This window comes from Primulina huaijiensis, chromosome 2, assembly GCF_012295235.1.
Source record: "Primulina huaijiensis isolate GDHJ02 chromosome 2, ASM1229523v2, whole genome shotgun sequence".
Classification (NCBI taxonomy): Eukaryota; Viridiplantae; Streptophyta; class Magnoliopsida; order Lamiales; family Gesneriaceae; genus Primulina; species Primulina huaijiensis.
The window spans coordinates 20,674,415-20,700,385 of record NC_133307.1 but is presented as its reverse complement, the minus strand read 5'-3'; the positions used below and the strand labels follow the sequence as shown (position 1 = coordinate 20,700,385).

General features: G+C 33.9%; 1 protein-coding gene across 1 annotated transcript; it reads right to left on the bottom strand.

Moving 5' to 3' along the window:
* Window positions 1-2,368: 2,368 nt before the first annotated feature.
* Window positions 2,369-25,366, bottom strand: LOC140968652 (rRNA biogenesis protein RRP5). Its single transcript, XM_073429679.1, has 40 exons — window positions 25,071-25,366; window positions 24,437-24,648; window positions 22,732-22,875; window positions 22,415-22,585; window positions 21,832-21,931; window positions 21,322-21,440; window positions 21,118-21,240; window positions 20,944-21,015; window positions 20,662-20,754; window positions 20,274-20,387; window positions 20,063-20,185; window positions 19,220-19,405; window positions 19,064-19,138; window positions 18,237-18,373; window positions 17,968-18,102; window positions 17,188-17,333; window positions 16,973-17,038; window positions 16,038-16,144; window positions 15,634-15,714; window positions 15,458-15,532; window positions 15,281-15,382; window positions 12,308-12,476; window positions 12,082-12,227; window positions 11,778-11,861; window positions 11,587-11,687; window positions 10,444-10,597; window positions 10,237-10,311; window positions 9,976-10,126; window positions 8,404-9,022; window positions 7,287-7,347; window positions 6,829-6,974; window positions 6,579-6,762; window positions 5,951-6,049; window positions 4,842-5,224; window positions 4,294-4,470; window positions 3,782-3,878; window positions 3,481-3,636; window positions 3,164-3,394; window positions 2,923-3,006; window positions 2,369-2,829 (listed from the first exon to the last, which is right to left on the bottom strand). Exons 1-40 carry the CDS (start codon window positions 25,219-25,221, stop codon window positions 2,722-2,724), a joined length of 5,757 nt encoding a protein of 1,918 aa, XP_073285780.1. The 5' UTR covers window positions 25,222-25,366; the 3' UTR covers window positions 2,369-2,721.
* Window positions 25,367-25,971: the final 605 nt, after the last annotated feature.

Sequence of the window (25,971 nt, the reverse complement as noted above, 5' to 3'; positions counted from 1 at the left end):
ACACAAAATTTGGTAGTATTTGAAACATCTACAAGAGTTTCTAAGATTTAGATAAGGGTTTAATGGTAAACCAGACATTGGTTCTAAAAAACAGTGGAACTAAAATCAGAACTAAAATATTTTCTTTGTTTAAGTTCCAAATCAGCTCTCATAATACATAAATTTTAATGCATAATTGTTAAACAATTAATTTCATTGTCTCACATGTTCTATAGTTATTTTATTTGATATTTAAAAATTGATTATAGTAGCACATTTTTTAAAAATGTATATCAAACAAATTTATAAATTCAATACACAAAATTTGGTAATATGAGATCTTTTGATTTATAATTTTCACTTTGGATATATATTTTTTAATTATTTATGAAATTTTAAGAAAATAAAAATTAAATAATAAGAAAATAAAAAATTCCACATTTAAGTGACATAAATATTGCATATAATTTGACTATACCACAATTCTATAACTTAAAAATAAATTATTTCAAATGTTTTATATTACGACCTATTTGATATTAAAAAATAGATTATCGAAAACAAATAGTTTGAAATTTTCAATGTACATACGTAAATAAGAACTAAGCATACATAAATACATAAAAATATATATATAACAATTATTCGTATTTGAAAGACTTATGTAAAATATAAATTATATATTTTTTTAAATAATTCTTCATTAACCAATATATATGAAAATTACTTGATTGTAAAAAAAATATTCATATTTTTTTTTTCAAGTGAGATAATAATTATTCATATGAAAATTTATAATATGACATATATAATTTTGATTTTGATTTTAAAATATAGAAAAAATTCAAAAATATATGAAATTTTGAAAAAAATATTATCTATAACAAATGTATATGTTATAGGAATGATTATTTTATTAATTGTATAACTAAAAAATTACATGTATTTGATTGTCAAAATCAATCATCAATCAAAATCCTAAATTTGTAATACATGAAAAAGATATATTAATGATCAATTAAAATGCACAAGTTATTTTCTCCTATAAAAACAATACATGGCATAATTTTTATAATAAATATAATTCTAATAATCATCTATTAACATTTGTCGAGTATTATAGATTTCCCAATGATATTTTAATATCTTTATTTAATAATTTTGAAATCAAACTAACTAATTCAATAAATACAAAATATAACATTTTTTATGAAAGTTTATTTTTTGGGTTATATTTCAAATTTTAATGGTAAAAATTATGTCAATAGTTTAAAATTTATATTTAATAATTATTATATGAGTTTATTTGATTTTATTTTATATTTACCATAAAATCTTATTTAAACTTGTATTTATTATATATGTTGATTTATTTATTAATTAAAATTATATTTAACAAAAAATTAATAATCATCGATATTAGCTTACAAAAGATATATTTTAATATAAAATTAATTATCTGTGATATAAAATTCTAAAAACAAAAAATAAAAAAAAATTATGTTAAATATTATTTAAATTGAATATTATGAATTATATTTTACTATCAATATTATTATTTTATTATTCTGTCACACGATATATATATATATATATATAAAATTTGTTTACATTTATTTTATTCTATATATCATGTTTATTATCATTTATTATATAACATAAAATCAACTGCTTGAATTTTAATTTGAAAACAATTGTGAAAATAAGTTAATAAATTCTTAATTCATTTATTTGTCTAACATGACAAGATATTAAATTCAGATAAATAACAAAATGATTTAAATTGTTTTTTTAGAAAATTAGTTTTAAAATTTTTATTATATAATTAATATTTACGTTAGTAATAATATATATATATATATAATTTGTTTACATTTATTTTATTCTATATATCATGTTTATTATCATTTATTATATAACATAAAATCAACTGCTTGAATTTTAATTTGAAAACAATTGTGAAAGTAAGTTAATAAATTCTTAATTCATTTATTTGTCTAACATGACAAGATAATAAATTCAGATAAATAACAAAATGATTTAAATTGTTTTTTTAGAAAATTAGTTTTAAAATTTTTATTATATAATTAATATTTACGTTAGTAATAATATATATATATATATAATTTGTTTACATTTATTTTATTCTATATATCATGTTTATTATCATTTATTATATAACATAAAATCAACTGCTTGAATTTTAATTTGAAAACAATTGTGAAAGTAAGTTAATAAATTCTTAATTCATTTATTTGTCTAACATGACAAGATAATAAATTCAGATAAATAACAAAATGATTTAAATTGTTTTTTTAGAAAATTAGTTTTAAAATTTTTATTATATAATTAATATTTACGTTAGTAATAATAATAATAAATAAATAAATACATGAAAGTTGCAGACATTAATCTCACAATTTTATTTTGCCATGATCTCCCTATTTATTTCACACATGTTAAGCAAAATTCACCCCGAGGATTGTTGATTTATGCTTCCAAGGATGAATACTGAAGATGAAAGAGATAGATAGCTCAAACTAATTCCATGAGATGGGAGCCACTACTTGCCACTAATCTACAAAACTTAGCTCGTCCCGCTCGAGTGTGCTATGCAGTAAGCCCATGGTTGCCTCAACAGAAAGCTCTGCAGATCAATAATTATTAGTCCTCAAAATAATGGAGACACGTTCCCCTTCTTTTAACTCATTTATGCCTCGTGAGGCAAGGAAAGATTAACCATCAAGTAAGAGTACTCTCAGCATAATCCAGCGCCTTCTTCCTCACGGACTCGATTCTTTCTTCATCACCTATGGTCTTCTCATACGCAAGATACTTCTTAAATAAGAACTGCAATATTAAAAAAGAAAAACCTCTAAGTATTGTATGTGGTACGTAGGAGCAACACTTAAGGTATAAGATTAACCAAGTATAAGCAATCACCTTCATCTTCTTCGGGGGAAGGCACAAACTTATTGCTCTCTCAAATAAAGCACGAACTACATCCCCATCACCGAGCCGGATCTCCTGTCATCACAACACGAATTACAAAATATGGAAAGACAAAACACAACAGTTGTTTTGGTTGGTTGCTGATATATTTGTAATTTCAAATATTCTTCATTCATCCATTTATTTATTTATTTATCATCTTCGGACTGAGAATTAGGTGTATGATCTTTACCTGATCAAGATAAATGCTCCACAAATCTGTTCTCTTAGGATACTCTCTAAGCATCCCCTCAAACAGGGATCTCCCTCTCTCTGGAACGCCACTTTTAAACTCGAGAATCGCAGTCTGTGAAATAAATTTTATATGCTTGTGTCGAGGAAGGCACAGAAGAGCACGATTTACAACAGACTGAATCCCGTCAGAGTTTTGTTTCAAAAGAGATTGAATGTGACACAGCCAGACCTGAAAATGCCAAAAACTACATTATAAGCCACATCACAAGGAGGCCAAAGACATGGAAAAAGAAAACGTAATGGCAATGTCTGAACCTTGCATGAACGCTTGAACTTCCTAGCCATTTTGTCAAGAAGCTCGCAAGCTGATTTGTGTTGTTCTGTTCTTTGGTACATTCCTAGGAGTGCAAGATGCACCTTTTTGGGATCACAGTACTGCAATGCTCTCTGAAATACTTTCATAACAGCATCCTGGAAAGGAAAATCAAATAAAGATTTTATAGACCAAAGAAATCAAATGACAAGGAATTTTCCTTTTTCTTCTTTAATGTAGTGTGTAAACTAGCCCAAGAAATTCAAAAAAGTGAATGAAATGTGGAGGAGATTCTTTTAGCACCTCAGGAGGATTTCCGTACTCGTTCTCCAGGTTGAAGTAAGCAACCCAGATATTCAGTTTCTCTAATTCTTCTCGAATATTAATTGTTCTCAGAGCCCTGAAATTATAAGATAGAACGATGGATAAATTCAAGGATGATTTGGCCCTTCAAGTGAGAGATACGCAGTACAAAAATATGCATGGTAATTAAGTTGGGAAGCTCTGGAAAATATACAGAACCTAATTAAGCACACATTAATTACCATATGTGATGGTTTGTACAGCTACAATTAAAAGATAAGTAACTAGATGTCGATAAAGCACCACAGTCTGTTGTAGCATCTATACATCATAATATAAGTAACTAGATATCAACAAAGCACCAGCGTCATACATTAACTTTTCACTACTGATCAACAATAACAAAAGCAAATTTCATATACAAAAGCCAAATGTTTGTCATACCAAAACCCTATAAAACTAGAGCTCATTAGTATAAGATAGAAATGAATATTGATTATACTACCATTTACCTCTCAGCGATGGATCGTGCCTTCTCAACATCTGCCAAAGAGAGCATAAATTCCATATATTTTATCCATATAAAGCTACTGTTAGGCGAGCTTCGAACAAGTTTCTCACATTCATCGGCACTCTTTGGAATGTCTTTTTCCAGCAATCTGTCTTCAGCAGCCCTTATTTCTTGTTCCCTGCTCAGAGATGTTAAAAACATTACACTGAAGCTACAATGCAACCGACATCTATGGTTAAATAAAAATCATTAGCAGCAATTGTTTCTGTGGTCCAAAAAAAAATCAGATGAAAATTGCACATCTTCAGAGGTACATCAAAACATCACAAACTTTACCATAAATATCCAGTCATTTTAATGGAGAGTTAAAGGAAACATGAGATTTTTTTACACCCCAAAACTAAAGCATGCTTAAATTTCAGTGGACATAGGTGTGATTGTGATTTCCTAAGAGGAGGTTAATGAAATTTGGAAATGTGTTAGACCCTAACAAGCTAAATACAATTTTCGGTTCTATGAAAGCATATTATTTATGCATTGTGCCCTTACCTCTCCTCTCTAGCTTTCTTTTTTGCCCTCTTCTTATTTTCCTCTTCAACGATTTCTGAATGAGCAGCATTTGGTACATTATCAACATCAACTTCATCATCTGGTATTTCTATATCATCAAGAGGAACCTCAAGTGGTGGAACAAGAGCCCTATTTTCAAAATCAGCTAGCACCGACTGATATCCACTGTCAACTTCAAGATTAGCATTCTCAATTGCAGCAGAAGTGTTTTGTAGCAATGATTTTGATTCCGCTACCACCATAAAGCCATTTTTCTCAACGTCATCATCAACGCTTTGTCTTGAAATCATTTGCAATGTTTCCTCATCTTTGAAGTATGATTTCTTCATCCCAAGAGAAACTCGATTTCTCTCTTCATCCACCTGGAAAAAGAATTTCAGACCATGAATTGATATGTGATACAGGCTTAACTTCAGCCAAAAGAAAGGACTTAAGTGTTGAGGCCCATCATTTAAACCTCAAATTTACAAGGTATTCAAGAAAAGAGAGAAGGGATTTGAACACGTGCAACAAGGGAGAGGAGAAAAGGATAAAAGGATGGAAGATGGGATGGTGCGAGAATCAGAGAAAAATCTAATTTCAGTTATAGTAGCAGTTGGTAGGGGCGAAAAAGAAGGCTCTCTCTTGCTGTTTTTTCCCAATTTGATAGCTTCTACATGGATAGCATCGAGTTGATACCTCTTGCTTACAATCATTACAACTTCATATCATTAGCATAATTATACTCTTTATACCAAAGGCTGTGTTTATTTAAAAGTGGTGTGGGGAATTTTATTCTAATAATATGATTCTAGCTTCAACCATTTGCTGGTGGCTGAAGTTTTGAACACTTACGCTCAACAACAGTTTAATCAATTAGCAGTCACACTAAGGGTTTGACCACATGAATGACCTAAATATTATAAAGAAACTTTTTACAACGGAGTTAGTTGCCATAAATAATTCAACAAGGCCAAAGTCCAAGCGAATATCAAGAAGTGCCAGCATTCATCTTTTTGCACTCCCTTGTCTTTCCATTCTAGACATGTCACAGGTCGATTTGTTGGCCACACGCTGTTCCTGATGAGCTTAGTGAATAATGGACTTACCTTCAAAACTTTTGTGATCACTCTTTCCCCTGCATTAAATTCTGTCTCTATATTGTCCAAATGAATATCTGAAAGCTCCGAAACATGGCATAGCCCAACCTGTACAAGGTAAAGTACCATCAGCAAATGAGTACAGTTTAAACAGAATCAGCCTGTGGAAAACTCTAAGCATTTGCTGATGGGCCGGGGGCATACTATGTATAATGAGCACGATAAATTAAAAAAAAAAAGTCATTCCAAAGACCCACACCCAAGTTCCATAGCTTTTGGTCCGTTATCCCGATCATTATTTTCCTACCCCCAGAGTTGTGTGATATATAACAGCCTGAATATGGAAACAATGAGTAAGGGGCCATGCTCTTTCATTGATGAGTAAATTCAAACCTTTGATATGATGGGAAGCACAGAATACCACCCTCCGCCCCCACCCCCCAAGGAAAAAACAAACTCAGTCACAATCAGTTGGTCAAATCTGGAAACAATGGGTGTTACAAGAACAAGTTACCTTATGATATCCATCAGCACAAGAGCACAATGTCACAAGTCATTGTAGTTGAACATCTCTCAACATAACTATTAAAATCAGGCTTGGAAGCAAGAATTAAGACTCAGAAAAAAGTTCACTAACCACATTTGTTCGATCGATAGATATAAACAATCCATAAGATTCAACGCGCTTGATTCTCCCAGAAATTATGTCTCCAACTATAATGCTATTTAAAGAATAAGCATCAAACTTTGGCCCACTGGTTGCAGTTGGAGTCTTGAGAGTTAATTCAACACGGTTAGACAACGGCTCCACAGAAAGCACCCTGCATTAGACATGTCAATGGTTGCATAGTGACATTAACATGGAGGTGCACCAAACAAATACTTACCGGCCACTCACGTGTTTTCCAACAGGGAAATCTTTTTCTGGATTATCAACAAAATTTACTGACAAATTAGAAAGGAGAACTTTTGCATCTATCTTCCGTGAGAGCATCACAAAGCATCCTTTTGCGGAGATATTTTTAACATAACCCTGCAGCAAACAATGAATGTTTATCTAGAATTTGGGCCGAAGAAGAAAGAAATGAAAATAACTATGTAACACATCAGCAAGGATATTTTTAAAATTTCACCATAACATTTGGACATGTAAAATTACAAGACGACTGTTATAAAGTTAAGTTTCTAATACCAGTGCTGCACCAGTGTTGAGGGGAAAAAATCTTAACTTCACCGGGGTGACATGGACAACACAAATGAAGAGCAAAGGACGCACAAAATAAGTAATTACTAGACAAGAGAAAAAAGTAATGCTTGGAAGACCATTTGAAACTTTTATCACTACCTGAACCACCATATTAGGATAGAGGTCGGTTAATTTGTCCACGTGCCGAGTAGATGAATGCCTGAAAACAATTAATAAGAAGAGCAATTGTGACATCAAGTTCCGGAAAACGACTCCATACTCTGATTAATATATGACTATGTGAGAAACAACCTATATCAATGCAAAAAATAAAACAAAACCCAGGTCGTAGGTCAGAATTAAAAAATGGAACCAAACCACAAATATTTTGTGCTGCTACAGTTTCATATAAATGAAAATTAAACAAAAATCCAGGCTGTAGGTCCGAATCTAAAAATATAAGCAAACCACAAATATTTTGAGTTTTTACAATTTGTTTTATATCATTTGTCCAACTGACAGATGGATATCAAAATAATTGGGCAAGTGCATAAATGTTCGCCCACATGTCTTTTCATAAATTATAGTTCAACAATAAAAATACAAAGCACGAATTGTTTTTGACATTATTCTGATTTAGATATGAAAAATTTGGCTCAACTGAATAATAATAAATAGGAAGTATATCTGGTGTGAGCACGTCTTTTCCATATATGTGGTCGTAATTCATAGCCTGAAAACGCAAAATAATCTTGCCTGAATCTTTTCTACAACCCTTCCGTCATAAGCTCATCACATGTTCAGAAAAATATGTGAAATAAGAGCAACCTTGAAATTGCATGGCAAGAAAAAAGGGAAACATAAGTTGCGGAGGAAAAGGTAGGAAATAATTTATCAAAAGAGAATGCATTATTTAATCAAAGGCTCTTTAGGTTTTTTGCTATCAATAATTGATGAGATAAATTATCAAATAAATCTTAAACTTCTCCCCTTTCCATTCTCTTCCATCCTATTAATTTTCTCAACACCAAAATGATTAAATTCAGACCATGCCCTCTCCTTAAACAAAATAAACTGCATTCCGAAGTGGTGTCTGACCCAACAACGCCAAGTAGCATGCATGTGTCTATTTCTCACTCTAAATAAGTGAAGGTAACTCCAAAATAAACTGCATTCCGAAGTGGTGTCTGACCCAACAACGCCAAGTAGCATGCATGTGTCTATTTCTCACTCTAAATAAGTGAAGGTAACTCCAAAAAAGAAAATATAAACTTACATGTCACTATTATGTTCAGTGAGCTTCAGATCATGTCTATCATTGGAAGTTGATCTCATAGACAAATCAATGTGGATTTTCCCATTTCCAGCACGATTTATTTCCAGAACTTTGCATTTGACAAACTGCCCTTCGCGATAACCAGAAAGTGGGTCAGAGACCCATGCATCTGTCAGTTCAGTAAAATGAACCTTACCGTAGAAGTGCTGATCAATTTGGACAAGCAATCCACCAACACCAGGAAGAACTTTAGAAATCCTGCCACCCACATAGGTACCTTCAAATATATGGAACTGTGGATGACAATAAGGATCATTCTTTTTAAGTTCCCCAAAACCAACAGCCAATGGGTGTAAAACCACACGTAGTAATTTCTTCTCCTCATTTACACTAATAATATAACAAGACAGTGCTTTGCCCACGAGAAACCTCTTCTGGAAGTCCGCAAGTTCAGAAGGCTCACATGAACTGTCAAGAACATACAAGTGAGCCTTCACCTTTCGCGATATAGTCAGCCAAGCCCACTGATTGTCAATTTTATACACATAACCAGAAACATTTTGTCCATATGAATAGTTAAAATCTTCAGCAGGAATTAAACCATTGATGTCACTGGATCCTGTATTCAAAATGCAATTTAAAAAATCATTCGCTAATTCTGTTCACATCTTAAAAGTACCTCAATTTGAATGTATACAGTAGTATGTGTATGAGGTTCATTTATTTGGAAGATCATTGATGGGACAGCAAAGATCAAATTTAAGACTCTCAGTAAAAGTAAGGCGTATCATTCAAGAGGGAAAACTAACAAAAACAAAATAAGAGGTGTATTAAATCCACCAAGGTAATAGGCAATCAGCAACACAAAATCATAAAAATGTAGATACCAGTGGTTGAACAAAATCAGATTATGAACGAAAATAAGGACTGCATAAAACTGTAGTAATTGGACGAAAGGGAAACCAATGCACATAAAAAGCATGTGTCAGGAACTAAATGAAGAATTTTGTTTCATTTGCATTTGTATAAATGCATCCAGAGGTTGAACACTTTTTAGTAAGAACCATATTCAGGATGCTCTTCGGTGGATCAACATGTTTAATCTTATCTTCGATAAATATAATCAATTCATAGGATTACAGCATCATTTTGATGCTTTTCTAAATGGAAAACCACAGACCACATAATTGCTTCCAATAATACTCCAGCTTGTCATGATTGACACCTAAATTGGAGAACTGGCGAGAGAACATTCAGGATTCGAGCATACAAATCATGGTAAAAATGTTATGGATAACCTCATGTTCAAGAAGCAAAGGGAAGAAAATGGTCAGCAAAATAATGTGGTTCAATCAATAAATATGCTAGTAAACAAGAAGCATGTGCTCATGAAAGAGTAATACATAACAGTAACATGATCATAAGAAATTAGGTTTTACTTGTATGTTTCAAAAAAGAGCTCCTGATCAGATGGTCATGATTTTTTTCAATTCATTAATTTTATACACGGAGTCACGAACACTACCACCTTTCACATGTAGTTCAAATATAAAGGATGTTGATGATGCCTACCTTTTAGAATGGAAGGCTTTATGGATAACTCCCATGAATATCTTCCTTTACTACTGTATGGCATACTACGCTTTGATACAATCCTTGCTGACAGTGTTTGGCCAATTCGGTATTCACTAAATGGATTTTCACTAGAATTATCATCAGCTGCCTGTTGATGCACATCCAAATCATTCAGAAAATTCCATATACATGTAGAAGGATGAATAAACAGAAACTCTCTTCAATCGCATATAGATTCAATAAGATAAAGATATCCACCTCTGTCACATGTATTCTTCCATGAAATACAGAACCAAATTTCAGTCTGAGTTCAAGAGGCTTTATTTCAGTAATCTGAAAATTAACATACGCGTTCAAACAAAGAAATAGAAATAAAGGACACAATTGCCCTGAAATATAATGGTCACTCGTCATTTGAAAGCTATAAGAGCCATGAGACTTGAGTAAGGAAGAAATTATCCCCACCTCCACCTGTACAAGAGAACCAACATCATGTCTAGACTTGTTCTTAGATCGCTTAGAACTGGAAGACTCCATCCCATCGCCTAAAGATTTAAGCAGGAGTAACAATCTCCCACATGTTGTAGGATTTGGAAGAGCCACTACAGTGGCGATGACACTGCATCAAAAAGTTCAACCAACAGGTTCATGAAAATAACAAGTAAAACAGTTCCTCAAAAGTACAGTGACACAAAAAAAATTACATCTCTTCAGAGATTTCACAGGTTAATATGATAAATGGAAAACCCAAAGGAGATAAATTAATAAACAAATCAAATAAAAAAAGTCGACACCACAAACTAAGGCATAACGAAGAGAGGTTTAACTTTTTGGTATTTAGAGCCTGTCGAATCAGATTTGCCAGCTCTCAATTCAAACCATCCAATCTAATCAATATCAATATATATGTATGAATGTGTATATTTATCGACACTTGGCATAATGCATTGTCCACAGTCTTTTTAGAATTAATTACAATATTCAAATACACTCCTCGGCAGGCCTCACAAAATTTTTGAAATGCATTTGAATACCGCTTCCTAAAGAAAAGGAGAAGGAAGGAGTTACTCCTAGATAAGAAGTCTCTCCACTATGCTGAAAGCAAGCACTTTGGGAGAAAACTAGAACTGCAAGTTCAAGCAAAAGATTTCTTTAACGTAAATGTTAAATAGTATAGACCACATTCTTCTATGTTTACACTGCCCAAAATTTATTATATATAGCACCATTGACTTATTTTTGCTAGCATCCTCTACATCTGTGAGGTAACTGTACCTTTTAAAACCTTCGCCAATATAGCATATACTACAATTTTATAAAGATCTTTAACTGTTCTCAATAGTTGATAAATCAACATTGTTTTGACCCACACCAGGAACATAAAAATAATAGCATACAAAATGTGTGGTTATTTCTTCAAAAAAATAATTGATGTCAGATGTGCATTCTTGACCAGAATTATGCTAAACCACTTGTTACCTAAGAACAAGATTTTTTTCTATACCATGATGCAAAAAAAATAAGAGCCACATTTCCCAAAAAAAGGATGAAATAAAAGGTTGACCACAAACTGCCAGGCAGGCCTTGGGAACACAATGGCAGAGTTACCTTTGTCCATTGGTATATTGTTTAGGTGGCAATTTCTGGATGTTATAATCAGTTATTGATGCATAGCCAATGGCAAAATTATGAGATGGAATTGAGAGAACCTGAATCAAGGAAAAAAGAAATGTTTAACATTCACATGAAGCTTATCAAGTAATAAGTGAAACACATAATAATTAGATTAAAAAACTAACCAAGTAAGTTTCCTTCACAACTTCGACCAAAGCATTTACAATTTGATTCAGTTCCAACTTTTTATATTCTCTTATTTTGCGTTTCTGCAATTAAGAATAGTTGTCAAAATACGAAAGAATAAAAATGTGAATCTGTCACCATATAAAAACAGAAATGTTTAGACCTACAAGCCCTAGACACAAATGAAATGTGAAGTCTATATAGACTACCAATAGATGATAATCACATCAAAGCATGCTTGAGTGCAAGAGGAAAACGACTGTAAACATCCTGACTTGGTACTCGTAAAAGTAGAAGGCTAACCTTTCCAATTTTCATGATGGAGCTCTCTTCTTTTGGTGTATCAAGAAACTCTGGCTTTAAAGTTAGATCCACCAGGCGTTCTATCTTAGAAACATCGATAATCAAAGCTCGAATAGTAGAGTTGTTTTCCACAGTGGTTCCAGCCACTGAAACATTTTATGTTGAATGTCATTTTCAACCAGGCAAGTATTATAACTGATAACATGATAATTTTCACCTGACTTACACTGATAATGTGAAATGAAACCATATACGTCATTGTATTTCTCAAAGCTGATTATAACACCAAAATCCTTAGTTTCATGAACTTTTCCTTCAATAATGGTGCCAATATCAAACGCAGAAATCCAGCTCAACTCAGGGCCTTCAGAATCCAAGAGTTGCACCTTCGCAATCTGGACAAAGTAACAAAACAAGTCCAAAATGTTATACAAAACAAGCATTACATATAACTTATAGTAGCAGCTAGTTGAGGACAACACTAAATAATGGCTGGTTAACAGAAAGAATGGATGTCATGAGGGAAAGTCTGCATTCATGATGTTTGATACCCAGAGATAAGATCAATTCCTTCAACAAAGACTCTTAGCTCTTGTGGGAAATTCCAAACCCCATGAACAGTGGGATCAGTAGAACCCGTTTTGTTTGTTTCAAAAACTTGTATTTACAAAGATGCTCTAAACGCAAGTGTTGTGGCACTTTTCGTTCAATAAATCAGGCTTTTCAATTCTGTTTTCCTGGTATCAAGAGCCAGGTAATCCCGCAGCCGGTAACAAAACTTTTTAAAGTAACCATACATAGAAACAAGTATTTATATATTATATAATATTTTGCCTAGTGATGACTGATTCTTTTCAGTCAGCATCATCAAACGTAGATTCATCCAGCATTTTGTCAGCGTCTGTCAACATACTCGCTCCTTTTCTCTATCAAAGAGTAGTCTGACACCCCGTGGCCGATTATAGCTTTTTAGATTTATTTCATCATTCACAACATTTAGCGAGGAACATAATCTGTCGCTGAGTATTATTACACCTAAACAGAAATGTGGCTGGCGAACGATTCATTCTACACAACCCAATGGAAGTGCATAGATGACAATACTCTATACCATAAAATGCTTAAAAAGGATCAAGATTTTCTTCCTGCAAGGGTTGAACAAATATTTGAACGAAGTTGGAGTGAGTATTGTGGACTAAATCACACCCACAGCTTTTTGAAGCGGTTTCTAAGGTTTTCACAAAGAAATTCAAAAAAAGATCATGCCAATTAGCTCTTTGAATTCCTAAAGTTCTGAAGCTTTGCGAAATTCTGCATTTGATATAAATTGCAACGCAGCTTGTAACTCTCAGAATTCAAAGAATAATAATAGTAAAAACCAAAGCAAGCAAAGGAGAATCGCCATGAGATCCATGGATAACCAGAAGGTTGGAAACCTAGAACTTGGTGAATAAAATCTACGGCATATGTGGATGAAACTGCAGTAGCAAGCCCTTTCCTGAGATGGAAATTTTGAGGAGCCTTGTACAGGCCTATCAAATACGATCAGTTTAAACTCCTGCATCAAGTGCAATGATGGCACGGCAAGCGCAAGGTAAGAAGTCATTATCCTTTTCGTCATAAAGGGATATTGGTGAATATTAGATTGTTGATACTAGAGCATCTGACCACATGATGGGATTTCAATATAAATTATTTTTTTTGTTAGAAACGAAATTTTATTAAAATATGAAAACAAAGTACAAGTAGGCAGATGAGAAATCCGCAAAAAAACCACAAAGAATGAAAGCAACTACACTTTCGTCAATAGCATAGAAATTTTCAATCCCTCACTACGTCTGAGACAATTAGATGGTTAAACTCTGCCAACTTTGTCGTCCAACTAGCGAATCAGAATTTGATCTTCTCTCAAACCTCATTTCTAGACTCTGCTGTGTCGGTGAAAATTTTTTTGTTCCGCTCCAACCAAATTAAACAATGAACTACCACATACCAAAAACACCTAGTTTTCCTCCCGGTAAGTAAACATGGCTCAAAAAAACATGTCTCGTGCCTTTCGTGGAACATTTGAAACCCAATTCCTGCAATACTATGATCCAAATTTCGCTCGTGAAAGATCGATGCAAAAGTAAATGGTCTTGATCCTCCACTTTGTTCCGGTATAGGCTACACCAGTTCGGGCATAAAGCACAGTCGGGCCATCGTTTTTGCAACAGAAGTCGGCAATTTTCCCAAAGCCACAGTCCACGAGAAAACTTGAACCTTATATGGGATAGGTACTTTCCAGATATCAGTAAAATACGGAAAAATAGGAAGTTGTTGATCGGAAAAAAGTAGTCATGAAATGAATTAACAGAAAAAGACAATGAAGAGTCCCCCAACCAAACCCTAAATCCTCCATACCCACCTCCAAATGAACTGTATCTAAGACCCCTAGTAGAGTGCTGAACTCAACAATTTTGACCTCATTTAAAGCTCTTCTGAAACACACATCCCAGGCAAAGTTGGAATTAACCGGGAGGTCCATGACACTGATGAAATTGCTGACATGTTTGTTAAGAATCAAGAAAATCTTAAACAGAGATAGAAAACAATCTTTGAACGACGAATGTAGAATCATGAGCAAAGGCTCAAGGCATGAGTGATAACTCTGCTGAAATCATAAACGTAGGATTGATAGCGCTCACAACCTGGTATATCGAATGAAGCACATCAAAATGAGACACTTCATCAAGGAGAAATTGGAGATATGGTTGATTTGAATGCAGTATGTGTCTACACAATCGATTCGCGAATGTACTTGCTAAGTTGTTAAGTACTTCACTTTCATCTTGAAGGCAAGTGTGGGGAAAAAACATGACTAATGGCTTAGGAGATTTTGTAATTAGTCGGCATTCCAAGAACTGTGCATATTCGTTTGGTTTTTTATTTTATTAGAATATCCCATAAATCATGTGATCAGGTATAGCCCGATTAGTTTCATTTTTCCTCGTGGTAGGTTTATTATATGTAGCTAACTCAATGTGTACTATTTGTATCACTGAAGAATATTTTCCCACAAAATTGCTCACTTCACATCAATATAGGAACCTTTTGATTTACTAATCTTTTCAACCGGAAGTCATTAGTTGTAAAACCTGTATTGACTTCTCGCAGATTAGATCCTTAGGGGCTACATGACAAAGAAATTAGGTGTTACCTTCTCTTCCAAAAGAAAGTGTTCCTGTATAAAAGATGAATCTGTAGAACAGCACAATGACTGCTTCAGTGAAAGGGTTATTCTACCCGTCTCACTATCAACCTGGAAAAGAGAGCGGAGATATTAAAGCTAAACATCTTTAGTGTACTGAAAAACAAAATCCCAATTTCTACTTACATCAACTATGTTGCTACGAACAGATTGACCAACAAAAAAGACCTCAGACAGATCTGCTCTCCAATGATCAGTAGCCTTTACAAGATTCCAAGACCTCAGAGTTAATATAAAATGTCAACTGCTCACGTATTATATACAAATTTCAAGAGAAAAAGGAGACTAAGCTGAACACATACCTTGCTTTTGGGAGCAAAACCAGTTAAACGTCCTATAAATCGAACGAAGCAACCACTTTCAATTATATTACACACATAACCCTGGTCCAAAAATGTCATGAGCTCTTAAAGAAGCAATGGAAGAAAGTAAATGAGGATTGATTAAATTATAAGCAAAAAACTTGCGCTCCAAAAATATGAAAATTATCGTTCTTCCATGCAAACTAAAATTTGCTAGCAACTGATAGGCAGCGAAACACTCGAGCTCCTAAAATATGAAAATTTCTGATTGTTCTTCCACATAAACTATAAGTTTGTTAACAACTTAAAGGCATCGGATAGAGGAAAAATTATTGGTAGGAGATTATTGTGCAATCATATGATAAGAGAACATGGTCAAATGCGACCAAAACCAGTGTGCTTACAGGCACCGTAGAATGACAACGAATTTGGGTAGTATCAACAGGAAGCTCATGAGCTGAGTTAATTAGTGAATACTTGGCAGTGAGTACAAGACTGTTTCCTTCAATATCTGCATAAATGACATTCAGTAAAATGACTAACAGTAAAAAGTCGTACTCATTACTCCATTATTCTTAACACAGAGAAAAATAATTTGTAAAGCAATTATATGAAATTTATAAGCTTAGGTGCGCAGTTATCATGATAATAATTATGATATGTTGATAATAAACTACTTCGTATTCACGTTGTTTCTTTCATACAGCAAATCTTACGCGAGAGTTCATAAGACTCCGTAGATTTCCTATAAATCATAGTAGGATATAAAACTCAGCTTGGAAATGTAAAAATTTGTGCAAAAACTACTGATAACAAATTGAAAGAACAAGATTTTTGTGTCGTCGCTTAAAACAACAGTCCAGAGAACAATTTAATTCTTTTGTTGCAGTAGTACTCTCACATAAAATATATTCTCAATAATTGCAAATAAATTTCAATTGCAATAATCCTTATGATATTTAAGCTTCCCTTTCTACTTGTAGCATCATTATACTTTCAAGTAAACTTGAATGGATTATGTTACATTGATTCATGATGAAATGTTAGCACTCCTTAATGCAAGGTTGGGTACAGTTTCAAATGTATCTTTTTCTTGAGTTAGACAAGAACAAAATGCTCTTTATGAGTCTATTGTTGTAGCATTCTACATACTGTAATGTTGGCATTCCTTAATGCAAAGGTTGGGTACAGTTGCAATTGTATCTGTTTCTTGACTTAGACAAGACCAAAATGCTCTTTATGACCCTATTGTTGTACGAATATGACCAACATAAAAGAAAGTTTTAAAAGTTTGCCAAATAAAAAAGGTGGCCAGTAAAAGAAAAATTAGGCTGATTACCGAGAACCAACAGTTGGTCAAACTGATAACCTGGCTTCAAGGCAGACATCATCAAAGTGGCAAGGCCTGTTGCATTTTGGAATCAGAATCAAACACAAGCAACATACTGGGGAAAATCAGTGAAATAATTCTTGAGCAAAATTAAGGAATCTGCAGTTTCATACTTATAAGCTGAATCACCAAGCAACTCTACACTAAAAACACGGTCAATTTACCATGGTGATCAGCCAAATGCTCGAGGGAAATTGTGCCTTTCATGTGACCTGAGGAAATGACGTCTACTAGAATCTCATGTGGTGATACCTGCTCAACAACTCCAGCAACTAAGCTGCCTGGTTTCACACTCCCAACCCCTACTGCCCTATTATATGTTCAAATGAAAAGGACCGAGAAATCAATATTTTACAGATGAATGGATATGTAACATCAAGGAATAAAAGACAGTCATGGAGGCGCTCACAGGTAGTATTCTAATTTGTCAACATAGACAAATCATTCACAACCCACAATTCATTTCCAGTGGAAAAATTAGTAAAAACTAAATACCCTATCAAAGAGGTGACTAATTTTCTTTAATTAAAAAAGTACTTCTAATTTATGAAATTTGTGTTGCTAAAAAAATAATAACTTTTGCCACAAAATTGCAGCTTCTGATAAAACCACGTAACAATCCCCAGTAATGTGAAGCAAAAGGCATAGTTAATCATGTATTCATGTTGACATAACAAGGAATGACCATAGAGAGAACTGAACCTCAAAATTACTCAAATTTCAGAAAACTCGTATCTGCAAAACCCACGGAAAAAATTTTCCAAAAACCATTTCCATTAAATATTGTTCCAAAAAACCCAGCCACATCAAAATCTAACACAACTTTTACAAAATTAACCTTGGTTTCAAGTCATAAAGGAATTATTGAATTAAAAACCTAATGAGCAAAAGAAAATTTAATACATACAATCATTAAACAGATTAGTTATTCAAAAGAAACAAACCTTTTAAGCGTCATGTTCAAACTGAGATGTATTCGGCGAGATGCAGGAATACATTTCACAACTCTGCATTTGACAACTTGCTCAACATGATACATGGAACCTATATCACTCTCTGGATTCAAACCAAGTTCATATCTGCAACAAGATCAACACGCACTTCAACTTGGATGGAGATCGCAAAAATCATAAAAGCATAATAATATATACGAGGGATGTCAGTCCCTGCAAGATGTTCACAAAATGCTATTCTCCAGCGCCCTGTAACTAACCTTGGGGCAAATCCTTGAACCCCATTGTAAAACCTAACAAAGCACCCATGGTTCTCAATCTTTGTAATCCACCCATGTGTGACTAATCCATCGGTTGCATCAGCATAAGAACTAAGAATTTCTAGTTTTGACTTCACCTGTAATGATCCCAATGAACTTCATATTAAGAAAAGTATGGCAATTACATTTAAAAAATGGTGACAATTAATGTTATAAGAAATTGTCAAAACTAATAGACCAATCCCTTTCTCTACCATATCGTGCAAATGAGCATGCCAACTGAAAATTTTGCCAACCTTAATGTCAAGCTTTCAATTTTCAGATTACAAATCTATCAACAGAAAATACCTGAGGAAGAATGTAAGTTACTTCAATAGTTGACAACCTGTTTCCACTCTCAGTCACGCATGAACAATGAGATGACCTCTAAAATGGTACGCATCAATAGATCCACTAAGTTCAAAATATAAAACCCTAGCCCAGGTCCCCTTCTTCACTTACACTGAAACCAAGTTGACTTTACACTTTTCTGTATAAATCTCAGTTTTTCCAATATCCTCAACTGCAGTATTTATTCAAACCACCAAAGGTTTAAAACCATAGGCCAGCTTGATCCACAGATTCCACACACTTTTGATGCCAGATTAAATAAAATGACAAAAGTTATGAACAATAAACAGGAGAGCCATAAATCAGAAGCAAACTCAAATTGGAGTGAGTGAGTGACACTGGCGAGTAACCTGAATCTATATACAAAAAAGTACACAGAAGAAACAAGAAGAAAACTCAAGTAATTTTACGAATTAAAAGCCCAGGAGAAAGCATACAAGAGTTTTCTTGTGTGTAACAGTTATCCGCTTGGACTTGCAACCAAGAACACGAAAAACTAACTCAACTCCAACCTGTAAAATTTCAGAGAAGGAATGACTTTCACTGAATGAATGAAGAAATGTAAGATCGTTCAGAAAAGCATGCGTAACAACCTGAAATTTTTTCCTAGGCTTCAGTATTTCGAACTCTGACATATGCCGGAGAGGACATAGGGCTTTGACGCCACTGGAAAATTGGACAATAGCACCAAAACTGTCAACTATGATGATTTTAGCTCTTACCACCATTCCGGGCTTTACATCAGAGTGAGTGAAAACTGAACCTTCAAATGCACTAGTCTGATCAGCAGAAAAGACTCAATCAAATCAGCGCTAATTATCAAGCAAAAATATGCAGTTTGGTTTGATATGCAAATAAGATATATTGTTGGGTATAATACAAAGAGAATTCACAAAATTATCAAATAGGAACTAAAGAGAATATATGCCATCAGCAGATCACCAAATATTGCTCCAGGATGCTCCAGGTAACATTTCCAAATGTCTGGACCCCTCCTGACTCATTGTATGACAACCATCTTCAATAATTTTTTTTGAAAACGTAATACATACTGTTCAGCTGTTCCTGAGGCCCCAATGCTCCCGATCATAACTTCAGAGTTCTAAACTTACAGGATCTATATGAACTAATTTATCAGTCTCGGTTACAAAATTTCTTTTCATGGACATCGTTGAAAATCATCTTTCCCCACACCCAATTCCAGTTTTAATTCAATAACTGGTGAATGGCAAATTATTCCTGCAGATTATTTGTTCAAAACACTTTCTACCAGTCTTCTATGCTTATCTCAGAGGAGAAAATTTGCTGTCATTTGGGGTATTTCATAACATCCATCAAGTAGCATATGTTTAATGAGAGCAATTCCCTGTAAGTATGAAGTTGAGCAGTGAAAAGCACATAGAATTACAAACATCGATTAATAGAGTGAAAACAACCTTCAAAATACCCGTCGCAAGCCCCTCTAAGCGCCTAAATCCAAGTACCCTGACACGAACAAAGCTTCCTTCTTTAAAACTCTTCTCCAAATTTTTAACTTGTTTGTCCGCGACATCGGTTACCTGAAATTGCCTCGATGATATTATCAATCAAAGTCCAGTGCATAGATAAAACATTCAGGAGGATGCATAAAATAATCCATATACTTACATTCACATATATAGGGGTAGGAACTGGTAGTGTAGGAGTTTCCAGAAGAAGACCTGACCCCTTATCAACCCTGATTACTTTAGAATGATCGAAGATATCGCCGACTTTAACGAGCTGTTTGATAGATAAAATCATATCAGGGAGAAAGAATGGGTCATATCTCATTTAATATTTTACCCCTCCATTTGAGAAGTGCAATGAAGGGGACATTGCGGACCAGGAATTTATAAAAATGGAACAAAAGCAGCACAGTCAAACAGCTAAAGCAAGATAGGATCAGAAACTTAAAATTACTAAGACTTGAGTTTGCAAGGATTGAACGTTAATGCCAACCTGAAAGATGGCACAAAAAGTAAAAAACTACAAGTGCATAAAAAAACAAACTTACAGATGGTGGGGCTTTGTTGCCGACTAAGTAAGGATTAAGTGTTAAACCAACAGCCCTAGTTGAAGGATCAATAAATAGTATCCGAGCATTGATCTATGGCATTAACAAACAAGAGTGAAATTATCGAAATGAACCCGCACTAGAATAAGAAAATTTATTTGAGAAAAGCATGAACAAACAGCGACAGACTACTTCAGGCTCATGACATATGCAGCGGTTCACAAAATAATGAAGAGTTAAAGACTAATCATAAAATCTAATTAAAACGGGCAAAAGCATCACCTTCATATTTTTAGAATAGCCATCCTTCCATTTTGAAGAAGGAAAAGTTTTATCCAAATTGAACACATCAACCTGCCATGTCAAGAAAGATAGATCATATTAAACATAATAATGGAACACATTGCTCGACAATAGCAGGAAGCAATTTAATCCAACAAAGGATGCCGTACATACAGTTCCAGTAAAATAGGCAAGGAAAGATAACATGATTCCATTTTCAAGGGTTGATTGCACACGAGCATTAACCATCATGCCTGGAATGAGAAGATCTAATGAAACACCCTTAAGCTCCTTGGTCTACACAGATAGTAGCGGATAAGAACCAGAATAATTTTTCAGAAAAAGAAAAGTTGGCACTTTAAATAACTAGGAACATACCACACATTTTGAAATGGCGTCAGAGTCAGAATCCATATGGACTACCTTACGAGCTCTATCAATACTTCTAACAACCCCTTGTAAAATATGTCCCACTCTTGCTTCACCACTTCCTTTTTCTAAAAAAAATGGGCACAGAGATCAAACATTCTATTTAAGATCTTAGTTCGTGAGGGATTGTTGATTTTGGGCTTTTGGCACTATCATAAAGGACAGTATTCATTTGGTAGAGTTATATTTATCTGATCACACAGAGAAGAAAGAAGCGAGCGAAAAACCACAGACTGCTAAACAAGCAATTGCTTGCCAACACATTGCTAATATTCAAATACACTTCAAAATTTTCAATCTTCCTAAGAGTAACTTTAAACAATTACTCATATTTATATTGCAAATTTTCAATCTTCCTAAGAGTAACTTTAAACAATTACTCATATCTATATGCAATATGGTTCCTTGATAAGATATGATGTCCAATGATTGGAGGAAGCAAGATGGAGTAATAATCACCAGATTTGCTGTGTTTTGACATAAATCCTGCAAAATAAGGACATCCAAAATGGAGTATAAACCCATGATCTTCGATGCTCTTCACATATGCACTCAGCACCTAAATATAAACAAAAGCACGTTATTACAAGTAGTTAGCAGTTGCATAACCAAGAACGATAAATATGAGAGCGACAAAGAAGAAAAACACAGTGCACAGCAATAGCAAGAACATCTCTGAAAGCAATTATTATTTAAAGCAAGTGCGAGTAAACCATAAAGAATAATCGACGAGGCGGATGCTTCCATAGAATAACAAATATGTGGTTATGGCAACTACCCAACTCTGATAATAGGAACAGTACAGTTAAACAAAATATTTTGTCTCCCGTTAAATATAATCACAAAGTTTATTTTCAGTTGTTCGCTTGACTGAATGAGTGAGAAAGTCTAATTAACTCTAGGAAAATTCTAGCACACAAATGATAGAAGTTCTTCAGACTGAAAACAAAAATCCAAAAGCTGCAATACCAAAACAGAGAACAGAAATATGAACCTTTTCTGAGCCAAAAGCAATGGTTTTAACGGTTACGCACAGACATACCATTCCTTCTTGGATGACATCCAGGGTTAAGCCTTTGTGCAACAAAGATAGACGAAGAGAAAGCCAGATCTTTCGATTTGCTATCTCCTTTTTATCATCATCTACTTGTAGGACAATGCAAGATACAAGCTGCCCAACATATATGCTAGAAAGGACATTATTTTCTGCGTCCTGTCACAAACAATTAGAATAGGGGCCAGCACATTTTAGTCTTAATAATATACTGATTTGATATCTTCCCTAGACAGGAGACGAAAAGAAATCAGTCCTATGAATTTAATGATGAAAACAAATATAGAGATCCAAAAGGAAAATACCTGTTCCACTTCACCACCCAATATTGGGTCAAAGGCCTCACATGCACGAACTAGCCCCCGTAAACCCCCTGGGAGACTAACTACAATATCTTTCTCGTTCACTTCAGCAATCACACCCCACAATTTCATTCCGGAAGAGACGTTCTGAAATATTAAAAGAAAGAAGAAAGCTGAATCTTTTTACAACATTCAGAAGGCAATTATGGAGCAAAAAATTTATAAACTCAAATGATATCATGAACCACCATTCACGTGATTAGAATGTACAAGCTATAGCTACAATATATTCCTGATCCTCATTTATACATGACTAAACATGAACAATAATCAAGCATCTACTCTAAATGAAGACAAAAAAAAAAAAAGAAACTCCGGTCGTTAATGGTGTTCACAAAGTCACGAGTGCGAGCACTGGAGCACTGGTCCAAGGCTCGAGATGAAATCGTGTTTTTTTTAATCGAAGCACAATAATCCACACTATTACAATATCTAGTTGTGAGTAAAAACTATCTAAAAGCTCTAGTTTGCAATTAACAAATTATTAAACAATAAAACAAATATTTAGCAATATACATGCAACAATGAACGATTATTATGTTGTATCTCACATTCATGGCCTCAAACTTTTAAAGTCCCATTGACCAAGAAATTAGGGTCAAAACATATGCTTTTCTAAATGGCAACACTTTGCCTCGAACTTGGCCTATATGTGTCATGTAATCTTTTAATAATGGTGAGCAGAAGTGTATATATGCTCTACAACTAAATAGAGCTCAATAAAGCTCAGAAAGTTTCGATAAAGAGTGAGATATTCAAATATGTTAAAACATAGCAAAATTTGCAAATAATTATTATTACATGCATGTACACATGCAAAACATTCTCAGATTCAAGAAAGAGAAATATGCCAATGGATAAGCTAAACTCAAGAGGAAACAATATAGCAATTTGGATTAGACCTTTGGAAAAAAAGAAATTGGAATAGCCATTGCAGTCAGGGAAAACCCAATACATTGTTAGATTTGTGTGTTTCATAATGACTAAGTTGTATTGGTGTACACCGTTATAGTTTTCAAAAGGGCCTGATTATATATGATTTTGTTGCAGCTAAGTTGGAGTATATGACACATCGTAACTTAAAACAATTTTAACAATGGCTGCCATGTGTACAACATAAAAATAAGGCCTGATACATGATTCATGCAAGTGTATCTGAGCATGTTCCCCATATGTACTCTCCAAGAGCTCAATGGGTCCTGCTGCAAATGAAGACTGAAGAAACTCCAAACTTTAAACATCCTTAACATTTAACTCTCCAGGTGCAGTCCAACCTTTATTTACAGTACTTGTGCAGGAATTGAAAATATTTAAGATATACTAGTCAAAATATCATGCATATACACAAACTAAGAAGCTAAGAAAAGCAGGCATGCTAATTCACATGATCTTTATAATTTTAAGGACTTCACAAGCTTAAAAGTTTTGCACGCCGAGTAAACTGAATCACCAAAAGTCATGTCCTATTATGAATTTCAATCCATTTCTAGCTATTCCCCAACTCAAACTTTATTAAAAAGACAACACTTATCAACTCCTTACATCTCAAATTGCATCATACCATCGAAACACATTATCAAAAAGTTCCGCAGAGGATTTGCAAAACAGAATTAACTAGAATAAGTAACAATAACATGGAAATTTATACCTTTAAAGTGATCCTATTGGAAAATCTAGGCAATTTACCCATAATTCCATCTCCAAATAGTGAACCTATATCATCCTCCCCGGATTGATTCCTTTTTTGCACCTTCTTTCCCTTCCTTCTTTTCTGCAATAATCTGTGATCGGCCTCAATCTCATTGTCCAAAATTGCTCCAACCACGTCTTTCTTTTCATTTCTGAAAGATCTTCCCCCACCTAAAGCGCCAGTAAAAAGAACCATTCGTTAAATTTGAAAGAAGAATTCTGACAACGAACTAAAATATGTTATAAATAAGCAACAGTAATCATTTTGAACTCATGGAATAATTTGTACATCTGGAAAAAGTTAAGGCAGATGTCATCTCTTTAACAAGACCCTTTCCTATAATTTTTACAGATTATCGATAAGCATTCAACAAAAGCAAGATAAACTAGACTCCTCAAGTTTGTCCCTTTTCCATTTGTCATTCTAGGTGAAACACATCCTAAATATCTTCAGATTAATGTTTATCACAACTCAATAGACAAACTTATATGCCTTCCACCCTAAAAGGTGACTTTTTTTGTTAATTCACCATGCTTAGCCCCACAAGGCACAATTCAAACGGGCAAATCCTGCAAGCAGATGGGTGAAAAACCTCGGGGGAAATCTGGGGCCTCGTCTTCGAGCTGAATAGGTAACTTTTGCGACGAAACAGTGCGGCTACGGCGGTTTACTTTGGATATCGCAGCTTTGCTGGATGGATTCCGGAGGTTTTTCGAGTGAGATTTTCTTGAAGGAGGTGCCATTCCTGCTTGGAAGCCAATGAATGAATGTTTGGGTAAGCAGTGATTAGCAGCGGAAATACGTGAACTTCAAAGTTTAAAGGCACGGCGGAGGAAGAGAGCAGCGCAGGTTGGAGGAGAGGTTTTAGCTTTTAGGGTTTAACTTAAAATTTTCTACATGTGAACAAAAATAGCATTACCTAATCTTTAAAAAAAATTTAGTTATACAATATGTAATTAGTGGATGGTGCTGGTAAATTAAAAAAAATAGGTATATTGTGAGACGGTCTCACGTTTCTTTATCTGTGAGATAGGTCAACCTTATCGATATTCACAATAAAAAGTAATATTTTTAGCATAAAAAGTAATAGTTTTTCATGGATGACCCAAATAAGATATTCGTCTCACAAAATACGACCCGTGAGACCGTCTCACATAAGTTTTTGCCAAAAAAAAATAAAGATGAATCTTCAAAGATGTTCATTTTGTAGCATTATTATTATTATCATTTTTTATTATATATGCTAATTTTTAATTTGAACCAAACTATTAAAATAAAATAAATTATGTAGAGAATATGCAGGATGCATATTTTTTATGGTATTTGATCTTTAAAATTGAATTATTCTTTCATGCATTATAGTAGTAGAGTGACACTATAAACTGTGATGGATATATATTTAAAGTTTTACCAACAAGAATTTGAAAATAATATTTCAACCCTAAAGTCATGGCCTATAACCTATTCCACCATAAGAAATGTCAAATCTTCCA